This window comes from Bos indicus, chromosome 18 (assembly GCF_029378745.1).
Source record: "Bos indicus isolate NIAB-ARS_2022 breed Sahiwal x Tharparkar chromosome 18, NIAB-ARS_B.indTharparkar_mat_pri_1.0, whole genome shotgun sequence".
NCBI lineage: Eukaryota > Metazoa > Chordata > Mammalia > Artiodactyla > Bovidae > Bos > Bos indicus.
The window spans coordinates 23,788,701-23,811,389 of record NC_091777.1 but is presented as its reverse complement, the minus strand read 5'-3'; the positions used below and the strand labels follow the sequence as shown (position 1 = coordinate 23,811,389).

The 22,689-nt window shown below is 47.0% G+C and overlaps 1 protein-coding gene and 1 long non-coding RNA gene across 5 annotated transcripts; one reads left to right on the top strand and one right to left on the bottom strand.

Annotated features, from left to right (window-relative positions):
* Nucleotides 1–5,041: 5,041 nt before the first annotated feature.
* On the bottom strand, nucleotides 5,042–8,714 carry IRX5 (iroquois homeobox 5). Its single transcript, XM_019978612.2, has 3 exons — nucleotides 8,016–8,714; nucleotides 6,545–6,950; nucleotides 5,042–6,396 (listed from the first exon to the last, which is right to left on the bottom strand). Exons 1-3 carry the CDS (start codon nucleotides 8,262–8,264, stop codon nucleotides 5,600–5,602), a joined length of 1,452 nt encoding a protein of 483 aa, XP_019834171.2. The 5' UTR covers nucleotides 8,265–8,714; the 3' UTR covers nucleotides 5,042–5,599.
* Nucleotides 8,715–10,267: 1,553 nt separating this feature from the next.
* Nucleotides 10,268–22,399, top strand: LOC109573080 (uncharacterized). Of its 4 annotated transcripts, XR_011561480.1 has the most exons (5): nucleotides 10,268–10,677; nucleotides 12,968–13,016; nucleotides 14,234–14,351; nucleotides 15,737–15,802; nucleotides 20,356–22,399. It is a non-coding gene; the product is annotated as an uncharacterized lncRNA (long non-coding RNA). The 4 variants fall into 4 exon arrangements; XR_011561479.1 differs by lacking the exon at nucleotides 12,968–13,016 and having other exon boundaries at nucleotides 10,272–10,677; XR_011561478.1 differs by lacking the exon at nucleotides 12,968–13,016 and having other exon boundaries at nucleotides 10,272–10,809.
* The last annotated feature ends 290 nt before the right edge of the window (nucleotides 22,400–22,689 follow it).

The window sequence follows — 22,689 nt, the reverse complement described above, 5'->3', positions numbered from 1 at the left end:
TTTATTGGGGAGAGGGTGTGTCCTTGCCAGTCCTGAAAGAAATCCCCGGGTCAAAAAGAGAGCCGTCTGGGAGCAGAGAAGAGGTTCTCCGCGCCTGGAGGGCGGCTCCACGGGACCCTGGTGTTTGGAGGTGGGGGACACGCCTGGTCTTTTTCGTGGCCCTAGCCACATGGGGTGAAAGACGACGCCTGGGGAGGGGAGCAGGAAAGGATTTTTCCATCGAATGGGCCTGGCCAGTAGGACTCCAGTATAGGGAGTTGGGTATAAATGGAGAGGGGGAACAAACCGCAGAACCTTGTGGCGAATGGTTGGGTATTTGCAAGCGCGAAGCCAAAGCCGCGCCTTCTCACTTTCTGGTCCTGCTGCACCGAAGGTACCAAGCGGATCCTACCCGGCGGGCAGGAGAGAGGGACGAGGAGCCGCGGTCCAAGCCGAACCGACTGACCAGCGCGCACCGCCGCGGAGAGCTCGAGCGCCCGGCGACGCGCCCCTCCTTCATTAGCTTCCCCTCCACGCGGCGCTGCCTCGGAAAATAAGTTAGCAAACGGGGAGCCGTTTATCTCTTTTATCTTGGGGCCTGATCCAATTAAATAAGTGCACATTTACATTTGCATCCATCAGGCGGGAGCACTGAGAGCCCGGGGTTTGCTCGGAGCAAATAAAAGCAGATTTCACTGGGAAAAGTGGCGTCTGGGAGCGCCGGGCTCCTCCGGGCGCCGGAAACAAGCGCGGCCCGGAGGGCGGCCTTGGGGACCTAGGGTTGGGGCTTGAGGCCGACTGGAGGCCAGAGATCCCCAATGGCCCGGAGGGGCCCCGGCTAGGGCGGGGTGTGCAGCCGGAGCTGCCTCCCGGCCCCCGAGGCGATCGTGTTAGGCCACAACCTGGGCCCCACCTGGTGCCTGGGACCCAAGTCGCATTTAGAGCGAAAACGAAAAGGAGAACCTCTCCGGCCTGGTCCAAAAGGGAGACCCGCGGAGTGGGTCTACGGACAGTCCGGCAGCTTTGGCCAGTTTAGGGGGAAGAGCAGGGGGCAAGATCCGGGTCCGGCCGATTTCCCTCCTATTCGGCTGCCTAGAGGCAAAGGAATGAGAAGAGCCAAACAGAGGGCGCGCCTCCCGCTGTCCCCCAAAGTCTCCTGGCCCGAGGGGAGACCAGGGGACACCTTCAGGAGGGTTAGAAGGAAGTCCACGTGAGCACCTCCAGCTTTGCCACGCCGACCTCATTAAAGATGCGCTCTAAACCGGGTTTGAAGAATTCGAGGGTAGTTTTATTTTTCCCGTTCCTAAAGATGTCTAATCCACAGGCCAAAAGATAGAAATGATCTTTGGGGGCCGCGGCTGCGTGGTAGACCCCGCTACATGCCAAACCACAAATAAAAAACTGTGCGGGGGCCCAGAGGCCGGCCGTGGGAAGGCCCGCAGAAACGGAATGCGTGCCCCTAAAGCCGAGCGGGAGCACCCGAAATGCCCGGGCTGCGCGCGGTGGCGGCCCCCACCAGCAGGCTGCTCGGGCCGCCCGCAGATTGCTCAACTCCCTGCCGCTGGTTTGTAAAGACTGTGCCCCAGCCGTGGCAGGCATCTGCAGGGTTAATCCTCTTTTGGTCGCAGGCCCTGTTTCCCGAATCCCCAGTGTTAACTGGGTTCTGGGTCCTAGGCTGGAGCGAGTGGGATGGCGGGGGAGTTTACATTTGACCCTCTTGGGGTTCAGCGCTAAGGACCCCGCGGCGGGGGGGCGGGGGTTGGGGAGGGGGCATGGCCGGGTGTCGCCTAACTCCTCCTCTCTACAAGCCGCAGGGCGCCCGGGGACCAGTAGGCGGCGCCCTTCCTGAACTGCATCCGCCTGCGTCTCCCTCTTGGGAGCGCAAGCACATTCCTTTCAGTTTGGGCGCTTTGCAAGGGCGTTATTTTGTGTCTCTGCCCGGGGTTGGCAGCTTGTGAGGCGGGACAGGTGGGCTGGTAGGCACCACCCGTTCTGAAACCGCACGCACGACCACTTTACCCCAGCCCCTCAATCTTCCAGGTTCCAAGAGCTGCGTACATCTCGGGGGAAATGAGAGGGCCCCGAGGGGTTTGCAACCAGGAGGCCTCGATAAAGGTTCTTCACCCAGGCCCAAGAACAACAGTTCGGGCACTGGCCCCCAGATCCGAGGAGTGGGGAGGAAAAAGGGCCCTTTCTGCAGCCTCAACCTCTCTGAGCCCTCGGGGACTGACTGGGCTGTTGGCTTCTCACCCCACATCCCAGAAGCTGATTCCGCCGCGCACAGAGGGGAAAAGGGAAGAACCCCAGCGGGTCTCCGGTTTGGAGCTCCCTGGGTGGGGGTGGCGGGGGCTGACTGCAGGGACCCCACTCAGTGATCCCGCGGCCTCTGTTGCTGGACTCAGCAACTCTTTTGCGAGATTCAGCGACTCCTAGTCACCCTTAGTGCCAGGCTAGCCTCTGTTTGGGTACTGGAACCAGCGCAGCCAAGCGCAGGTGACAAATGCCGCGCAACCCCAGCACCGGGATGTTTTAGGCGCTGCTTCGCATCGCGTAATTTACGCGCCCCAGTTCAAGTGTGCGAACAAACCTTTGGCAGGCCGGAAGGTTTCCCCCCTGCCCTCCCCGCCCCTTGCAAAGAGCATCGCCTTCGACACGGCCCCCAAGATGCAGCCAAGCAGAGGCTCAGAGGCTCTAGGAGGGACTTGGAACCTTACAGACAAGCCACTACTTCTGGGATTAAACGCGGGAGACATGTCTTAACTGCACATACCTCGATCCGCCCGGCAGGCCGCCCCCAAACTGAAAAGTCTCTACACACCAGAAAAAACACTGGTCAGCGAACCCCAACTCTGCAAAGGAGAAAACCCTAAACTTAATTTGGGTCTTGTACTTAGGGCGAAGTACGCAAAGAAAACTCTAGAGGCCAAGGGTAGGAGGGATGCGGGCAGGGGACAGCGAATTTGGGCATCAGCCTTCCAACCTCTGGCGGTTTCGTTGCCCAGCTGGAGGCGCTTCCCGCAGCCCCTCGTTGGGGAGAAATGCCGCGGGCTCCCCGGTGCACGGCTCCCGTTCCCAGGCAGCCCCGGCGGGCATTCGGCCCCGAGCCTCGGCAATCAGACCCGGGAGGCCCGCGCCTCGCCATTTGCATATTCCCTGGAACACAAGGAGGCCTGTAATTTTCTTTTTAAAATCGTTGGGCAGGGTTTAGGGCCAGTGCTTCCAAATCCCCCAGAGTCGATGTCGTCCTTAAACTCTCTCTTAAGAGAAGGGGACTGGCCTATTCTTCTGACTTTTTTAGAAGAGAAGGTGATTCCTGGGGTTGCATATTCAACAGGGGGGAAAAACTGATTGTGAACTGGGCTGTGTGTGCGGGGGGCGGTTGTGGGTGGAGGGGATTGGAGCGCGGGGGGTAGGGCAAGTCATCTCTGGAATTCAATTGTTTAAAAAAATCATTTATAATTAAAGGGACAAAGTAAAATACGATCGTCTCATGCATATTTAATCATTCACACTTCCAAGTTTGAAACCATTTTCCCTGCGTGAATTTTCTCACTCATTTAAACTCTGAAGTCGACTGCTGTTCGCCAAAACATCTGGACAATGCTGGTTTCAAACTTGTTTAAATTCGAATAAGCTAAAGAAGCCCCGTTGCAGGTTTAAAGGAAAAAGAAAAAGTAGCAAAAGTAAAAACTCCGGTGAAAGTTTGGGCGGTATTAAAAAATCAAGTAGGGTTAAAGTAGACTTGAGTAGAAATGCAAATATGTGCATTTTGATTTAGCCTAATTAAACCGGTGTTATGTGCAAACACATTCTCTCTACACTCAGGCTTGGGTTTAATAGAGCAAATTAATTTCCCTCGCTGGCGTATGTTTTTGCTCTAAAGCCTCCCCTTCCCCGACCAGTGAAAATTTCCCACGAAATTCCACACGTCCGTGGTTCTCCATCTCCAGCGCAAAATGGAGACTGGAGCACCGACAGTGCTAGCGGGCCTCGGGCGCAGGGCGGTTTCTCTTCCTCGTTTGGGACTGAGACCCGACCTGACTTCGTTTTGAGATGAAATGTGCGGGATTAAATGGAGAAAATAAAACCTCAGAAATACTTTTGCAGCTACTCGAGACTCTTGAATCCGCGATGGGAGACGTGCTAAGGTGACGACAAGCCTGATCAAGTCCACAACGGCCTCATTATCAAGGCAAATGTCCTTTAACTGCTGAATGCCTCTTGTCCAAAAAGGGGGCCCGTGGGGTGGGGCGGGGGACTCTTCTGATCCATCTGGGGCTCCCCTTGCTTCCCCCAAGCGCCTGTGGTGCTCCCTCCCCCACTTCCGCTCCCTCTCTCGCCAATCTCCGACTCTGCAAAGTGCAGGCTTGTAATTCAGGACAAGTGTGACACCTACCTGTGAAAGGGGGGAACCGTCCCCTCGCTGGTCCCGCGGCCCCAGCCCCGCGGCTGCGCGGGGAATCTACCCGGCCGCCTACCAGCCGCACGGTCGCGGATGGAACAATTACTAATTTAATCAAATCCAGCGAAGAGATCAATGCCCAATTTTGAAGGGGTAGAGACAACAGTGACTTAGGAAAGCCTTCTCCTTGGCATCCCCCAACTGCTTCCCGCCCGCATTAGCCCAGAGCACCTTTGAAATAGTAATAAGGGCTAAATCCGGCATAAAATCGAACTCATTAGCAAAGTTCACCAGCTGATTGCTTTGCATAAAACACGACACTGATTGGAAGTAATTAGGTTAAGCGTTGGAGCTCGGGTGGTGCGTGTCTCTAACTGGCTTTGCCATCTCTTCTCCCTTCTGGGCACACTCTTGGGTCTCTCTCGTCCCTCCTCCAGGGTCCAATCACCCCCCACAGCAGCCCGCATCAGTGATCCAAATTTGCATTCCGGGCAGGGCCAGGTTCCCTGGAGCTCGAAGCCTAATTACGGTTTCCCGCTGGCAAACTGGGTTCGGTGGAACCTTTCATTCCCCACTTCGAAAAAAACTTGCAGGTTGCATCTTTTGTCCAGGGCGATGGACAGTTTATTGAGGCTTCTAACAAGTAATGAGTGGCTCTGATAATGTTAAAATCTCTTTTAATTAAATATTTTGCATTTTACAAAGGCGGCTGCAGTTTCTTTTACTTTTCAAATCTAAGAGTATATAACCTGTTTCCTTTCTGTAATAATACTTTAGCTCATACCCAGAAAAAAATCAATAGGTGTAAAAAAATTAAATTAAACTTGTATTTTTAAACTATGAAACAGTTTTGGGGGAAACACAAATGTATATATTTATATTACAAAAAAACATTAAATGCCTGTACAGGTGTCTTAATTTCATAATTTACTTCAAAGATATTGAATTATCAATTTAAATACAAAAATGCTACATTAAATATACAGAATAAGATTTAATACAAATCCTTTTTAAAATTTTTCTTTTCAGTTGGTTAAGACATTTCTGTGGGTGTGTGGAGATGTTTACATTTTTATATCATCCATCTCCATGTACTATAAACTTTTTAGTAGGAGGGGTAGTTTTGCTTTTCTCTCATGTTGATGGAAAAATAACTGCCAAGGCCATGTTTTCTTTTTTTTAATAAATTAGGAAGGTCCGGGACCGACGCAGCCCGCGTTAAATGTCGGACATACCTTTCTTCAATTCATAGGGAGAGTCTTTGCACAGGTCTAGCTGGGACTGGCTCCGCAACATTTTCGGGTCTTTAGCCAAAGCGTCCGCTCGATTCAACACGGTCTGGTTTAATCCATTGAAATGCGAGCCCGGACCCGTGGTGGGGCCTGGCCCGGGCCCCGGGTGGCCGTGAAGGTGTCCGAAGGAGCCATAGTTCGTGTAGCCAGGATAGAAGGGCGCCGTGTAGTAGAGAGGCCGGGACAGCACCGTCCCGCCTGGGAAGGGACACTGCGCCGAGGGCGAGCGCGATGGCGCCGGGGCTGGCGACGCGCGGCTGCCTCCTAGGGCTTGCCCGGCTACGGGCCCGGGGCACGGTGGGCACGGAGAGCCCTCGTTCCCGCCGCCCCCGTCCTTGACCTTGTCCGAGGATGTGGCGATCTCCGCCAGAGACCACAGTTTGGGCTTGGCGAGCACCGCCTGCGGCGGCGGCGGTGGCGGCGAGTGTATGACCGAGGGCCCTCCGGGACCGGGGGGCAGCTCTCCCGCGGCTGGGTGCGGGCCCGGAGCCGGCGCGCCGGAGGGGTAATGAGGGGCTGGGTCCTCGGCCAGCCGCGCTGCCGCGGGCCCGGCCGGGGAGAGCCCGCCGGCGCGGGGGGGCCCGGGCAGCGCGTCGAGGCGGCCCTCGGATGGCGGCTCCTTAAAATCCGAGTCGCTGAGGCTGCCCTCGGTCTCCTTGCCGGCAGGGGTGGGCGGCCCCTGCAGCCGTTCGCAGCCCGAAACCGCCTTTTGCTCTGCTCCTCCTGCGGGTGAAACCCAGGCGGTCAGAGACGCGGAGGCCACAGGTCCCCACCCGCAAAGGCAAAAACCCTGTCCCCAACCTCCAGGCCTTGGGCGCCCCCTCTCCAGGCCCCTCTTTGGCTCCACACACCCTTTCCCGCGTCCACCAACCTGCTTCGGGGCCCTCGGGGTCGCCCTTGTCTTCGGGCTTCTGGGGCTCATCCTCGTCGTTCTTCTCCAGATCAATGTTCTCTTCCTCCTCCTCGTCCTCGCTGCGGTTCCGCGGCGTCCACGTCATCTTGTTCTCCTTCTTGAGGCGCCGGCGCGCGTTAGCGAACCAGGTGGACACCTGGGTGAGGGTCATCTTGGTGATGATGGCCAGCATGATCTTCTCGCCCTTGGTGGGGTAGGGGTTCTTGCGGTGCTCGTTGAGCCAGGCCTTGAGCGTAGCTGTGGCGTCTCTCGTGGCGTTCTTCCGGTACGCGGGGTCCCCGTACGGGTACGAGCCCAGGGGCGCCGCGTACGGGTGGTACCCCAAGGAACCTGCCATGCCCGGTGTATGGTCGTAGGGAGAGCCCTGCAGGGAACGGGCAGAGAGAACGTGAGAGTGGGCCGTGGTCCCCAGTTGCCACCTGGGCGACCGAAGCACACTTGCCCTGCGCCCAGGGGTCTTCGGGCAGCGAGGCCCGCACTCAGGCTTCCCCTGGGGTAGGGCTGGAGGGCTCAGACCCCGGGGCAACCCCTCTTCCTCCTTAGAAGGAAGCGGAGGCCGCCAATCCCTGAGTCCTTGGAGGCTCTTGGAGCAGTCCTGGCTTCCCAGGCACCTGGTAGGCCCCCCTCTGGCTGGGCACGTCCTCCCCTGCGTGAGCAGATCCGGCCACCGAGGCCAGGCCCCTCTACCCAGAGAGAGGCCCGGGCAGCGGCGGCGACTCTGCTCTCTGCGCCCGAGTGGCTGCGCAGTAGAAACAAGGGTAGTGAGCAAAGGAAGTCAAGGAATTTTTTTCCCCCACAGAGAAAGGCAAACGAAGAGCCAAGCCTTGTCCCTGAACTCCCACCCCTCCAAAAGTGTTACCCCAAACCGAAGCCACGGCGCTTTTCCAGAAAGTGCACCCGGCCGAAAAATCCCGGATGCACCGCAGCTCGCCAGACTTTTCAGAAATTTAATACCTCCAAATCGGATTGCGAAGATAGGATTACAGATTTGCAACATTTTGGAGGACTAATTAAAGGCGAGGCCAAACACATTTACACAGACCAAGCACGCTTCTGTTCAGATTTCGGATCTATTTCTTTTGAACTACTTTTCGCCAAATGGCCAAACCCCCTAAAATGAAATAGAGTAAAATGTGCGGGACGGCCTAGAGCTCACGTTTGAACCAAATGTTGCTCTTTGAAGCGACCTCTCCTCCAAAAAACCCCTTCCGCCAAGTTAGCGATCTGAGCAAGACGCGGCTCTCCTCTCCGCGCAACTCCTGAGCCCGAGACTCGGGCGAAGCCGAGAGAGACAATCGCCCAAGTTCGCAGGGGCCGCGAGGCTCTGCCGGACGGTCCGCTGTGAAGCCGAGGCCCGTGTCCCCCGCAGCCCCCGCCCGCCACGCGCGGCCCCAGCTGCCCTTGCCCGCCCAGGCTCCCGCTCACTTACCACGTACGAAGAGAAGGCGGCGGCGGCTGCCGCCGCGGGATCGGCGCCGTACTGGAGGTGAGAGTTGTAGCCCGGCGAGGGCGCCGTGAAGGCTGTGGAGCCGGCGTAGGGCGAGAACGCGGAGCCCGACGACGAGCGGCCGAGCTCATCCGTGCGGGGCCCCGAGATGACGCTGGTGCTGTACGCCGGGCAAGAGTAGAGCGCCAGCGAGGCGGACGGCTGGTACAAGTAGCCCTGCGGGTAGGACATGGCCACACACGGGCATGGGGCGCTCCGCGCCGCGGCCGCCAACGAGCCGGGCGGCGCCCTGAGAGGGCGAGCGGGCGGGCACCTGGTCTCCGGCTGCCCCGGGCCGCCGCTCCTCGGGCCCCGGCTCCCGGGCTCCGGCCCGCGGCGCCTCCTCGCTGGCTTCCCGCGCGCCTCCGGCTGCGACCGATGAGCCCGCTCCTCTGCGCGCCTCGCTCGCCCCGGCAGGGTTTCCCCCCCTCCCTTGTTGCTTTCTCTTTTTCCCCCTCGCTCTTTGCACTGGGGGGCTCCGCTTTTGGCTTCGCAAAGGTCCTGCCAAGATGCTAAGTTGGAAATTGAGGATTCTGACGCCTTGTGCGCGCCTGAAGCTCCTCCTTCCCGGGGTGTAGTCGGTGGGAGGACTGGCAGGAGCCTCTGGGCGGCCGCAGCCAACCCGGCCGCCAGGCGCTCTTCGTCCTCTCCCTCTTCCTCCCCGGCTCCCTCTCCCGCTCGCTGGCGCTCCCCTCGCCCCTCCCTAGCGCCCGCCTCTCCACCGCGGCCCTCCTCTCCCCCCTCCTCTTATTCCCCCCCACCTCCCCTCATCGGTCTCTCCCTCTCTCACTCAGACTCTCGAGCGCCGGCCCCAGGATGACAATCACATCCCAGGCGCGACGATCTCTTCCAACTTTCCTCCCCTGCTAAGTCGGGGAGGCGGAGCGGCGGTTCCGACACAAGCGGGCCCTGGTGGCCGGTCTGCCGTTCCAACGCACAAAGGGAACGAAGCAGCGGACCGCGCTCCAGCGAACGCTCTGCTTTTTCTACGCCACAGTAAATCACGGAGTTAGCGGATTTCTTGTTCTCGAGGAAGCTGGGCTCCAAAGCGGATCGCCGTGCACCCTCCCCTGGCTTTTCCCCCTAAAGGACCCACAAGAGCGCTGGAGACCAGGAATGAAGGCCCCTGAATGAAGGGAGAACCGGATGGATGCCAGCGTTCAGGGCGCTGGGAGTCCGGGGTGACTGTCCTTCTCCACCAGCAGCAGCAGGTGGGCGAGAGACAGGCCTTGGACATCTGCACGTCTCCGGCTCAGCCTCCCTTCCACCAACTCCCCGCCAGACGGCGAGGGAGGAGACACTGGGGACCCAGTACTACGGGGGGAGCCTTTCTCTAGAGAGGTTGTGGGCAAGAGCTGCCAGACGGAGAAGCAGCTACACTGGAGTAGGTCTCTGGACCCCATTACGCCCTCTCCCACAATGGCTCGCTGCCCCTTTCTTGGGGCTTTGCATCACCGGCAGCTCGCCCCTCTAGGCAGGTGGTGACGGTGGTGGAGAGTGCGGGTCCTGTTCCAGTTCGCACGCACTCTAGCTCGCACCCGCCCACGCTCCACCGCTAACAGTCCGCGGAGGAGTAACCAACCCAATCACTGTTTGTGCAGCGAGGCTCTGGCAAGGCAAACACAACTGAGTCACAGGCCGAGCCCTTGCCCACGAAGAATACAAAACAGAATACAAAACAGACCTTTTGCCTGTCTCTACACCCAGCGCCACCGCAAGCCACAGAAGCACTCGAACTCTGGGACAGACAGGGGCGCTGGTGAACCAGGACAGGGGCTGGCACAGTGTTGGGCACTCCAGTAGATCCGGGACTTTGTGGCTTTTATAATGCAGTCACACGGAAGCCGAAGTATACCTAGACACAAAGTTTCCCTCAATGACTCTGACAGTCGAGATACTTTTATTTCCTAAGTTCCAGCCGGGTCTGGCACACAAGCCTGCTCTCCAGACCCACACTCTCTGCAGCGCGACTTCACGCACGCGCGCAGACTCCTCCCCCCGGCCATCAGTTCTCCCAGGCTCCGCCCCTCAGGCGGATATTCTCCTACAACTTCTGAAATCGCCCGGCCCCATCCCTCCCTGCCTTCACCTCTAATTGGACGCTGGCCTCTATAGGCTCCGCCCCTCGGCGACGTGAGCCCGCTTCCCTCCAAGTCTAGGCGCCGAGGGGGCGGGGCGGGGCGGGGCGTCTGCGCCCTATTGTCATGGAGACGGGAAGCCGGCGGCGGCGGTGGCGGGCATAGCCCAGCTGAGGTGGCAGCGAACCGGCCGCGACTGAGGCGAGGCCGAGCAGCCCCGAGCGCGCGGAGCCGACCGCTGGCGGCGTCTCAGGCAGCCAAGGGAGCAGTGTTCTCCGGGGCTCGGGCTGGGCCGGGGTGATCGCGGGGAGTGCCCAGGAGCGTCCCCGCCCTGCTCGCGTCGCTCGCGCTCTTGCGGCCCTTCAGCTCCCCAGCGCCCGCCCCCGGCTCCGCCCGCCGCCGCCGCCGCCGCCGCCGCAGCCCCTCGCGCTAACGGTCGGTAGCGGCCCGCGCGCGCCGCCAGCCGGGGGCTCGCGCCAGCCACGAGGGAGCGTCCGCGGCTCACGCTCCCGCGCTGCGGAGGAGAGGTGAGCCCCGCGTCCACTCTGCCACCGCGTACCCTCCGCGTCTCGGCCGGGCTTCCTGCCTCTCGAGCCGCGTCCACGTCCGCCCGTGGACGGGATGGACGCGGTGGTGCCCTGCGCCCCTCCGGGCTCTCGGTAGGCATGGGCTGCGTGAACGTTGGGCGGGATTCTCGTGGTGTGACGGTCCCCCCAGCGGGCGGGCGTGGGCGTGGTCCCCTCCATCCACGCGCGGCGACTTCACCCTCTCCGCTCTGGTCCAGGATGCTGATCTCGGAAATGGAGCCCTGGAGGTTTGTGCCACCGAGAATCTGAATCTGTCAACACAGACATCCTCATTACATCATCCTGCCACTCTTAGCAACCCCCTCTGCCCCCCCAAAACACACACACACCATACTTACAACTCCTTCCCGTCCCCGCACCCCCCGGTTTTCTAATACTGTCTTCTTTTTGGTGTCAAGGACTTGGAGAGAATCCTGAAAGATATTGAAGCATTTAGAATTTATGGTTCTGTTGCTGTGGTTGTCACCTCCGCTCTGCGTCAAATTTGAGACTCATTTCTTAAGGATGTCTCTATTTTCTGCTTTATTTGCACATTGATGGCTCTGCTGCTCCGCTGGCCACCGCCGCCCGGCGTCTGAAATAGACTCGTGTTAATATGCGAGAGGGAAGAGCTGATTATTAGCAGACAGGCAGGATTCAGATAGCATCTGGCGGGTTTTCTCCGTTTTCATGTGAAAGCCTTCCGTTTTTGCTGGTAAACCGGAGGTTTTAACTTTTAGCCTTGGATGCGTTCCTTTCTCTCCTCTCCCTCCTTTCCCCCCTTTATTTATCAGCTTTCAGTTTGGGAGCCTGCTTACTTTTAGCAGTAGTTTAACTCATCTCCTGTCACTGAAGCTTTCTCCCACGGCAGGCAGGAACTAACTCCCTCTGGTTCCAGGTTACCAAGACGATTCTTTTTCTTTTCCGCTTACTAGTGCATTTGTATCTTTCTGAACATTTGCACTTAGGTTAGGGCTAGGCATGCCTTGATCTTAATGAAAGACTTTAAAACATTCTAATTTTAAAACTTCCTAAGGGTTTATTGGTTTGTCATGTCTGCACGGATCCTGTTACGCATTACTCTTAAAATTTAGAGCTTTAAAATAACAGACACAATTGTATTGCTAAGACATGATGTGGAGCTTGCTCCTAGGGTTTTGGCTGTACAGTTGTCATTGTTTAAATCAAGTGCAAAAGAGGTTATTCCTGTTTATTTAGTGTAATAACTGTTTACAGTAAAAACTTTAAAGACTTATAAAAGTAGATCTGCTGTATTTTAAAGATCTCATCATTCTTGTGGGAGAGACACAACACAGGCTAGGAAAGGCAACAGATTGCTTTTGTCATATCGCTTTGCTGTTTTGGAGTGTACTTAAAGGATTATGATTGATAAGGCTGTCTTGCCAGAGAATGTTGACACAGGTGTGCATCGTTATCTTAATTAAGATCCTGAGAAAATGTTGTCTATAAAATGGTGACATAAGAAGGGCGGCATATTTTTGTACAGTTTTGCTTCTGGAGAATTTAATTGCACTAGAAATCTGTCTTTGAGTTCCAGATTTTGTGAGCACTTTGGCAGCAGAAGTTTGAGAGAAATGATAGTTCAATGTTAAGTGTTCTGGCATGTATTGATACTACTTGTGGCTTTTTTGGCAATGCCTCTATCGGCTTTCTTTGTGCTCCATCTTTGTGGAATAATGGTTTCTGATTTAGAAAGGAAAGCATGAATAGCCTAGTATGTTATTAAGCAAACGTTTATTAGTATTCAGAAAAAAATATGTAGAGGAAGACATGCTTAATGTGCAGAAACAGGAATGTAATGAAAAAGTAAATATATAGGAAATTTATGTCCCTTCATTTTTTTTTTTTTTTTTGAAAAGTCTCCTAGGATGTTTTCATGATCTAAAACATATTCTTTTTTCTTCTCAAGTACTTAGCTACATTGTTTATGGAAAGCCTTGTTTTACTTCCAGACACAGAAGAAAACTGTTTTATTTCTTCCAAAATGTGTTTCTGTAAATTCGAATTGATGAGCAAGAGAAGATAGTGCATTTAGACTCTTATTAGTTTAAGGATCTGAATCATAACCTGGATGACCACTAAAATAATATTACTGTCCTTTACTTCAAATCTCTGAATGCCAAAACAATAGCAAGACGGATGCTGTTGATTATATTACCCCTTGGCTTATCCAGCACCTAATACCCTTCAACATAAGTATTGCATTAAGATTTCTCCCCTCTCTTTGTAGCTCATGATTTCCTGGAAGCTGGCTGTCCATCAGTGTGTGTGTAAGATGTGTGAGTGTTTTTCTTTAATATTAAAACTCATTGTAGAAAAAGGAAGTGAAAGTGGAGGAGGCCATAGGCATTCTGATCGGAGAGGCCAGGTAGAGAGTCACAGCTTGTTTGTGACTCCAGGGATAATTAGCTGCCTGTCATTATATGGGAAACTAAAATCAAAGAATGATTTATTTAGACTTGTTTGCTGAAACGAAAACAAGAGCATTACTTTTGAGATAATTGCTTTAGTTATCTTCCAGATCCCCCATCAAAAAATTTTTTTCTGGCAGCCAGCATCAGCATCCCAGTGTTATTATCCATCTATTATTTTCAAGTATGATATGTTAAAAGAAATGAAATCGGAATATGAGCTAATTACCTGTCATCTGGTTTAATAAATAATACCAAGTAATTATTAATGTATTAATATATAATTATGTATTTTTACAGTATAGAAATCTTGGGGAAATTTTCAGTGCAAATAAATTAGATCATGTGATCCTGAGTGAATTAAATATGTTTTTTAAAATAGGTTATGAAAACAGTATCGTATTTTGGAATAACATTTTAACTCTGAGATAGCAGAGCCTGTTTTGTGTGGTAGTACCTCAATATCTTTACATATTTCCCTTCAGTGTCTACATGGTGTTGAGTCCTGTAGTTTTAACATCTTTTTGGTATAAATGTTAGCTGTTTTTATAGAGAATAATTGTCCTTAATAGAATAGCAGCTGATACAACTCTGAAAAGATGTAAAACCTTGGAATTATTATTATTTTTGTTCAATAATGACTCTGGTTTGCTTTCATAGCACTACTATGGAGTGTGGTACTCATGACTTAACTTCTTCATAAATCTGTAGTATTTTTATAGCTGGAGTATACCTAAGTACCAATTTAGAGTGGTAAATTAACTTATATGCTTCAAAATTGAAAACCAGTATATACAAATATAGTTAAAGTTTAAATCTTTATTAGTGAGGATGCACTTAGTATTTGTTTAGGAGAAGAGAATATAATTTTCTCCTACAGTTATCTTCTATGTAATCCATTTTACCAACCTTTTCTCAGGTTAATGATATTCCACACCTTGATACAGTCTTTACTTGTTTATTTGTGGTAATATAAAGTGATACCTTGGGGAAAATTAGATTAGATATTCATATCTAATACCTCAGAAGTATTTAACCAGACTTCTATATTTCCTTAAACAGAATCATTTTTATTTTCTGTGCAGGTTATGAGTATGATGCTTCCATATACGTTTGGATGTTTTCAGCTAAGTTCACTTCTGAACTGTGGGGCTCCTCCAAGTGTTGACTGAAATCTGTCCTTGAGCATCCCCACGCTCGTCTGTAAGTGAGTGTCTGCACAGTTGTGCTTGTGTATTTGGGAGTAAACCCAAAATAGCACCAGTGTTTGTTTTACCAAAGTATTTATATTGGTAATAGGGATGGTCTCAGTACAGAATGGAAAGAACGCCACTTGAGGCCTTTATTACCATTTTACCAATGTATTAATAAGTAGGAACATTTTGCTTCATGGAAATATACTGAATGATTTCTTTTTTAATGGTATCTTTGGATAGTGAAATTTATGACCTCAGTGCTTTTCATAAAAATCAAGACTAAGGTTATGATGTGTTATAAAGAGATAATTATTCTTTGAAGGAAATATTTATATCAAATTACAGCTTTTTATTATTTTCATTACCCCAATTCTTTTTAGAATAAATATAAGGGGAGTATCAGCTCTAGTCATAGGTACTAAACTCTCTTAATGACAAAGGACATACAGGTGTGCACAAAACTTGTCCCTTCTCATCAGAATAGGGGCTCATGAACACAAGCAGATGAGAAAAGCTATAAGAAAAAAAAAATTGTGCAGAATATTTGTGTTGTCTAGTGGGGAAAGCAAAGTACAGGATTCAGTGATAGAGAATATTTTCTTAAAAAAAAGATGGTTGGAGGACCAAAAAAAAAAAAAAAGCTAATTCTACAGAAGGCAACTGGAGTACAGTCTGCTATAGAAGCAGTGCTTCTCTGAATACTTTCAAAGGCATTAAAGTGACTCTCAATATTAAATGAAGTAATATCTAATTGTTTTTAAATAGCACCTTTGTGTTCTTCTATATCTGACTGAGCCTTATAGGTCTTCATGTATGACCAAGAGCTGAAGTATTGTAGTGACTTAGGAAACACACAGATACAAAGAAAATGTTATACAGTGAACAATCTGATTCCTCTTTGTTTGTCTTTAAGCTTAGTTTTTGGTTTTGTTTTTTTAACCACATAAACTTGTTGAATTTAAAAGACGGAGGATTAGATTTTTTTTTTCCTTCCTAAGAATGAATATAGGAAAATCTAAACATGCAGTCAAATTGGTTGGATTTTATATCTGTTATTCGACAAAATTTATTAAGATGCATATTTATATATTAATGGTATTCAAATATATTAAAACTAATTCTCATTTTATATAAAATAGGTGTGTGGAAGGGAGTTCCCTACTCTTGAAAAGATAAAGAAAGCATGTCCTTTCCAACAATAATAGATTATAGTTTATTAATTGAGAAGGTTATACTAAATGTTCTCTGGTGAAAATGGTTAGGGTATGCTTTTTGAGAAATATATCATTCAGGAATAAAATCAATTCAAGTATAGGTAATTAAATTGTAATTCAATGAAGGAAGGAAGTGGTAGGAAAGATGAAGCTAACTCTTGCTGTTTTTCTCTTTAAGAATCTACAGTCCATAATGGAGCCACTGTACTGGCTTTTGGAAGGAGGAGATTCTGAAGATAGGGAGGTAATATTATCTCTTTTAAGAGAATACTTTTCTCTGTAATCCTGCGCCTTTATTACATATAAGAACTTTATCTAGGAGGCAGCAATTTCTTTAAATTTGGGGTATGGAAACAATCTGATTTTTCTCTGCTGAGTTTTTGAGCTGCTGTGTTGGGAGGGCTGAGAAATCTCAGCTAGGCCTACTCAACACCCTTAAAATAGCTTCTTTCTGAGAATTAGATCTGTGATGGTGGCCTACCCCATCCCGGTAGGTGTCATTTTAGTGTGTGGTGATGGGCACACATGGAGCAGTTGCTTAGCTGTCCTCATTTACCTCCCTGGCTTTGTTGCCTTTTCTAGGGGAGCACGCTGTCTGCAGGGCAGTTTACTGTCAGCCACCACCCAGCTCAGAGTGGGAGACTCGCTGGTTGACAACTGGTTCCAGAGCTCTGCCAAGGAGCTCTCCAGGCCCAGCCGAGGCTGCTGTAGCGCACGGGAGGCCGGGAGCTGCGCCACTCGGGTTCCTTCCCTAGTTGTCAGCTTTAGGTCCCTTTCCATTTTTTGTGTAATCCTGGGCTGTGGGTAATACTTTCCCTTTCCTCTCACTAGGTTGGCTTGCTGCTCTCTTTGCAGCTGTTGCAGGGATTCACATGGAATGGAGGACTCAGTTTTATTCTGGATGAGATCTTTGAGCATTTCTCTGCATGCTTTTTCAGTTTCAAAAACCTAATGTTGGTGTCCAAGAGTGAATATAAGATTCTTGAACAACAAAAATAAAAAACGAGAAGATTTGTATCAAAAAGAAAAGCTTCCATCTTTTCAGGCTATGCTGCTGCCTTGACTATGCAAGTTAAATTAAAAACAGAGTCAAATCCTTTTATAAAATATCAGTCTATCATTCAATCATTCTATTTCGAAGAATGTTTATAAAGGCTTAAATTGTGTTACGGTGTTTATGTAATTTTTTTTTCTTTTTAAGAAAAATGATATACTTTTCTAGTCATCAAAAATATCTACTCCCCAAACTATAGCTATAGAAGGATGTTAATGGAATAATGGACTTTATGATGTCTAATTATATAATTGGGAAATGGGTAAGCAACAGTTGTAGTAGCTAAAACCAGTTTCTTCTATTAAAGAGCTAGTATAGAGTTAAAAACAAAAAACTTCAAGAAGAAGACTCTGTAATCTTTAAATCAAATGACATTTTTGGTTAATACAATAGGAAGAAGAAGCATACCAATCTCAGATTCTTTTTTTCTGGCCTAGGTAGACGTTGGAAGCAGCTGAAGAGCTGTTAACATGTGGCCTGGAAAAAAATTATCTAAAAGTGGTTACTTGGAAGGCAGTTTACATTTGCAGAACAATTCAATATTATGACCTTGACCAACTTTTACACTTCATATTACTTGGGTTATTACTCCAGCTTTTAAAATATCAATCTATGGTATAGCTTGTATATGGAATACAAGGGTATTTTTGAATTGACTAAGTCTTGCTCGTCATTCTAAATTGTGCTTCAGTATTACAAAGTTGAAATGTAATATTTATTAATAGAAGGAAAATATAAAATTTAATATCTGGGCAACTGAGACCTTTAAACCTACTTTAAAAGTATAATCTTGACATCTATGACACTATTTTTTTGTCTTTGAGATACAGATAGAATTATGGATTATTCTAAAATCCAGATGTTTTATTTATTAATTCCAAATTTTGTTCTCTACAATGGACTTTCAAAGTAAAAGGAATACATTCTTTAGCCATGGACTAATTTATTAAACATTAGTACACAGAAAATCAGCCTTGATTAATTTAAAACTGTGAAAGGGGGCAGGTAAAACTGTTTTCAGCTGAAATTTCCTAATGCAGCAACCATTTAAATTAAATGTTTGTTAACATAATAGTGATGGCATTTTCTCCTCCTCCTCCTTGTGGTTTTGTCCAACTAGATGTTACAGTGGCAGTTGCGCTGACTGTTAAGTGTTTAAATGATGACACCATTATGTGAAGTGATTTTGAAATGAGAGATTCCAGCCAAGAATTACATCTGCTCCCATCTCCTTCAAATCATACTCTCTGGCAGTACAGATTATGATTGATTTGTTTGTGACAGATTGCAGGAAACAGTCATTGATTTTTCAATATTTTACCTTAAAATTATTTACAGTTGTAACCATGGGGAGGTATTTCCATGGGCTGTCAGCCCCTGAAAGACTAGGATAATATTCCCTGCTCTCTGACAAGACAAATTACCTGTAATGAGTGCAGTAGCTGAAGGGTATACTTTTATTTTAAAATATGTCAATAACCCCAGTGACTAAACGAATATTGATTTAGCATAATGAAGCCTGAGTAATGTGAAAATGAGCTTTTTCAAGGAGCATGGTAAAGACTTTCTTTTTAGCTGGTTGTAAGAAGCTTTTCATTCTTTTCAACTAGCTAGTGGAGATAAGGAGTTTTATATGCAAACCATCAGAATGATAGTGTTATTTGTGATAACCAGGGTCCAAATATTCTACCCTTGCTTTTATCGATTCTTTTTCAAATCTTATTTGGAGTCTTACTTTTAGTCATAGAATAGATACTGATTTACTTGCTGTTACCTTTAACCAGCTTAATATATTTACCATTTCAGCATCTTTTGCATTAGAGCCTGTGGTATTGAATATTAACATATAAGTCTATATCTAGTCATTTGTAGATGACATAATAATTATGTTAAGACATTTCAAATGGGTCTATTGTAGTATTTAATGTGCTGTATTTTATGGTAGAATAATTCCCAGTCCCTGGACATAAGATTGCTTTCACTGGGAATGAAGATTAATTTACTTAAGTCCTGATATTTTAGGCAGCAGTGCATGTTTCCATTTTTGTTAGACTTTCCCCTCCTTTCCAAATGTAATTCTCAACTTTTTAATGGATTAAGACCCTAAAATATAAGGTCCGTCAAACAAGAATGATAGTAAAGTAGTATATAGCTTTGTTTCATAGTTCATCGAGGAGCCTGAAGATCTTATGCCTGAACTGGTATTCCATGGAAACCTAACATATTTTATGATAACTAATAGTAATGAAATTTTATTGAAAGCAATAGGTAAAGTCCCTTTAGAAATTAAAAATGAGTTTTGATTTAAAGAAAATTCAGATGACTCTTTGTGAGTGCTAGTTCATTTGCAGCACTGCTTTGGAAATGTTGCAATAAAATGAAAAATACAAACAGATCTTTTAATGGAAAATAGGATAGACTCTAGAACAAAAGTTATCCTTTTTTTTTTTTCCCCAGGAATTTGCCTGAGGGTGTGAGACATGATTTCTGTTACTCATCCTAGTTATGTCCTGCAATAAACTGGATACTTTATAAAATACCGGTCCCTTGGTTTCAAATGCTGTAAGATTTTAGTTCTCCATTATCCTCTCCTCCAAGTTCTTTCCCTTTTTCTATAAAGGACCTTTGAAAATAGAAATATAAAGCCTGCACCATTATCATATGTGAAACTGATAGCCCAAATTTTTCAACCATTAATTTGGTTTATAGTTTTCTAAGTTGATCTCATATCTTAGATCTTAGATATGAGAACTTACCTATGGATAAGGCTTATCTACAGAATATACCCTCCAGAAAAAAATAAATATAGATCTTTCTCCTCAGTAATTAAAAAAAATAAAGCATATTTTCTTGAGACAAATCTGTGTTAAGGAAAACATCTATATTGTTGTTTAGTTTATTTTGGAATAAAATAATAAATGTATATGGTAAGCACCTCCTGACCCCATCATGTAGTTTAAACCTGGCTATTCATTTTATAATACATGTGCAGAACTATTTATGTGAGTAAAATTTAATAAGTACATAGATAAAGCTTTTTCGGGGGAAATTATTCTCTTTTGGATACTCTGCCCTTTTCCGTTTCTTTTCTCCCCTTGAAAAAAAAAGACCTGCCCTTGTTCTCTGATAAAGTGTTTTTAAATCATGCAAGTCATTGCCTGGGTTTGGTTAAAACATTTATTTTTTTCGAAAAGGAGAAAATACCCCCGTTTGAAAAACCTTTCTTGCATTTGTATCTATTAAGATAAACAGTTTACTTTGATACGGTACATACCAATCTACTTAGTTAATTTTTTTCCAGAATTCATTTTACTCTGTTTGGTCTGACCTTCTATGATAACTTAATATAGGAACAAATTAGCATATAATTCTATTTTCCATGTGACCTCAACCAGTTGCAGAATTGTACCGCCACTTTTCGGTAGGGGGGCAATTTGATATTTTATGTAGACCCTAGCATTAAGCATTTGCAAATGTTCACTGCATCCTGGCTCATGTGTTATCAAAAATGTTTCAAAGTAAGCAGTTAGAGGAAATCCTCACCCCTATTATAAGGTATTACAATGCCTCCAAAAGGTAGCATTTTTAATTAGTGTACGTGATTGATTAGTGATTTGTCTTTCTCCCAAGCATAAAGCAGCTGGGCAAAATTAAGTGAGGTTGGTGAAGTATAAGAAGATATTAGGGGCTGGTGGTGACAGTGATCATGACAACTAAATAGATTTTTTTGTTTTTTCTTTTAGATTCAGCAATCAGTCTTTGAAATTTCCTGTGGTCTGTTCAATCTAGATGCAAAGGACATGGAAAAATCAAGTGCTCAAGTGGTTTAAATATGTTTTGGATATTCTTATTTATAGATTACAGGATTTTTCCAATTAAAATCCGCAGTTGTCATGCAGAAGGAGGTTATGCCCTTCTTGATCACCAGTTTTATTTGAAATGCTTAGCATTATAGTGTGTTACTGAATGCTGTTTTAATCAAAGTATAGAAAAATAAAAACAATTCTATATGTTGACTTTTTTTCTAAAATGACTTTGTTGGACTGAATGAATGTTTATACCTGAAAAAGAGGGTTCCTCCCTGAGAAAAAAATCACTTTCTCCATTATAGCAATTCTTCTGGCAATCTGATATCATTAGAATAGGTTTAAAATCACTTTCTAATGTGACCCTATTATATTTATGGAAGAAGAAAGACTTAAAAGTTATCCATATATATAATTTTAATTCTCTATAGTAGTCCCTCTGGAATGGAACATTTTCTTTTTAAAAAATCTATTAGCTCAACTCAGGTATGAGGGAAAAATCATCTCAACTGGAAGAGCATTCGTTACGTCTTTGAGTATTTGGTTTATATAAAGGTTGACGTCCAGTCTTCCACAGAGTTCTTACATTTGGGCAGACTGAATAATGAGGGGTTGCCTTAGCATTGGGAAATTCCTTGTTGTGGCCTTTGTGGTGGCTGAAGGGAAACGGAAGGATTCCTCCGTGGCAGGCAGGCGTCTGGCTTCTGTGGTATGAACTCTGTCAAGGGGTATGTGTGACCAGAGGTAGCCCTTAGTGAGGGGACTGGAGAGATGCACAGATGCTGCTGACACCCGAAGAAGTAGTGGCGAGTGACTGTTTTGGGCATGACCCAGTTTGTACTTCATCCACTTCTATAGTTCTCACAAAATGCTATGATAAATTCTTAAGCTCAGATCTCCGTACAGCAAAGTAAAATTTTTAGGCTAGAATATTTTTTATTTTTAATTAAACTTTATATTTTGAGATAATTACAGATTTCATGTGCAGTTTTACTAAATAATGGAGAGGTCCTCTGTACCTTTAGTTAGTAAGTTTCCCCTCAGTAGGGAAAGTATCACAACCTGGACATTGGCCTCATTACAGCCCAGACACAGAACTTCCATCCCCGGAAGGATTCCTCACTCTGTCCTTTTACAGTCGTACATGCTTCTCTCCTGATCCTCTTCGTGTAGCATCACTAGGCTGTTCTCCTTTCCTGTAATGTTTTTTCTTTTCAAGGATGTTCTATAAATGGAATCATATAGTATATAACCTCTTGGGATTGACTTTTCTCACTCAGCACAATTTTCTGGAGCTTCAACTCACATGTATCAGTATTCTGTTCTTTTTATGGTTGGGTAATATCCCGTGGTGTGGTTGTCCCACAGTTTGTTTAACTGTTGTACCAGTTGAGACTTCAGTGTTGTTTCTGGTTTTTCACTATTATGAATAAAACTGCTGTAAACATGCATGTACAGATTTTTATGTGAACATAAGTTTTCATTTTCCTGGGATAAATGCCCAGGAGTGTGATTGTGGGTCATATGATAATTACATAGAGTCTTTTTAAGACTAGAATTGATTTTGTGTGTATGGAAGGGGAGACAAAGAGAACATCTACATTTTTGTGGTATTTTTGCTTTAACTGGATTTGTCTACGATTTCAAAACATACAGACTATTTTAAATAACTTGTAGCTAGATATAAAAAAAACATTTTTCCACAAACTAGATTTTGTTCTTATTTCTAGAGAAATACTTTTGAGAAAAAACTGACTTTTTGGAGGGGGGGTAAGCAATTTCTGTGTAAAGGAATAAAGGTAGACATACACTATAGAAAGTGCTGCAAAGCTGGCAGGGTACTTGGGGAAAATTTGCAAGTGTTAATAGAGACTTGACATTCAAGGCTATATTGTAATAGTTTTTCAATTTGTAGACTTTAACTTTTGTCACTACCATGTAGCCTGCAGATTTTATTTGTAGAATAAATTCATTATCTTTATCATTTGTGTTCAGCTGTGTTGCATTTCATGTCCATCTAATTCAACTATATGCATGTAGGAAGAAAAAGAAGGAAATGAAAAACAAACAATATCTTTTCTAGTGCAGGCATGCTTAGTTGTGTCCAACTCTTTTGCAACCCCGTGGACTATAGCCTGCCAGGCTCCTGGGTCTATGGGATTTTCCAGGCAAGAATACTGGAGTGAGCTGCCATTTCCTTTTCCAGGGGATCTTCCTGACCCAGGAATCAAACCTGTGTCTTCTGAGTCTCCTGCATTGGCAGGTGGATAT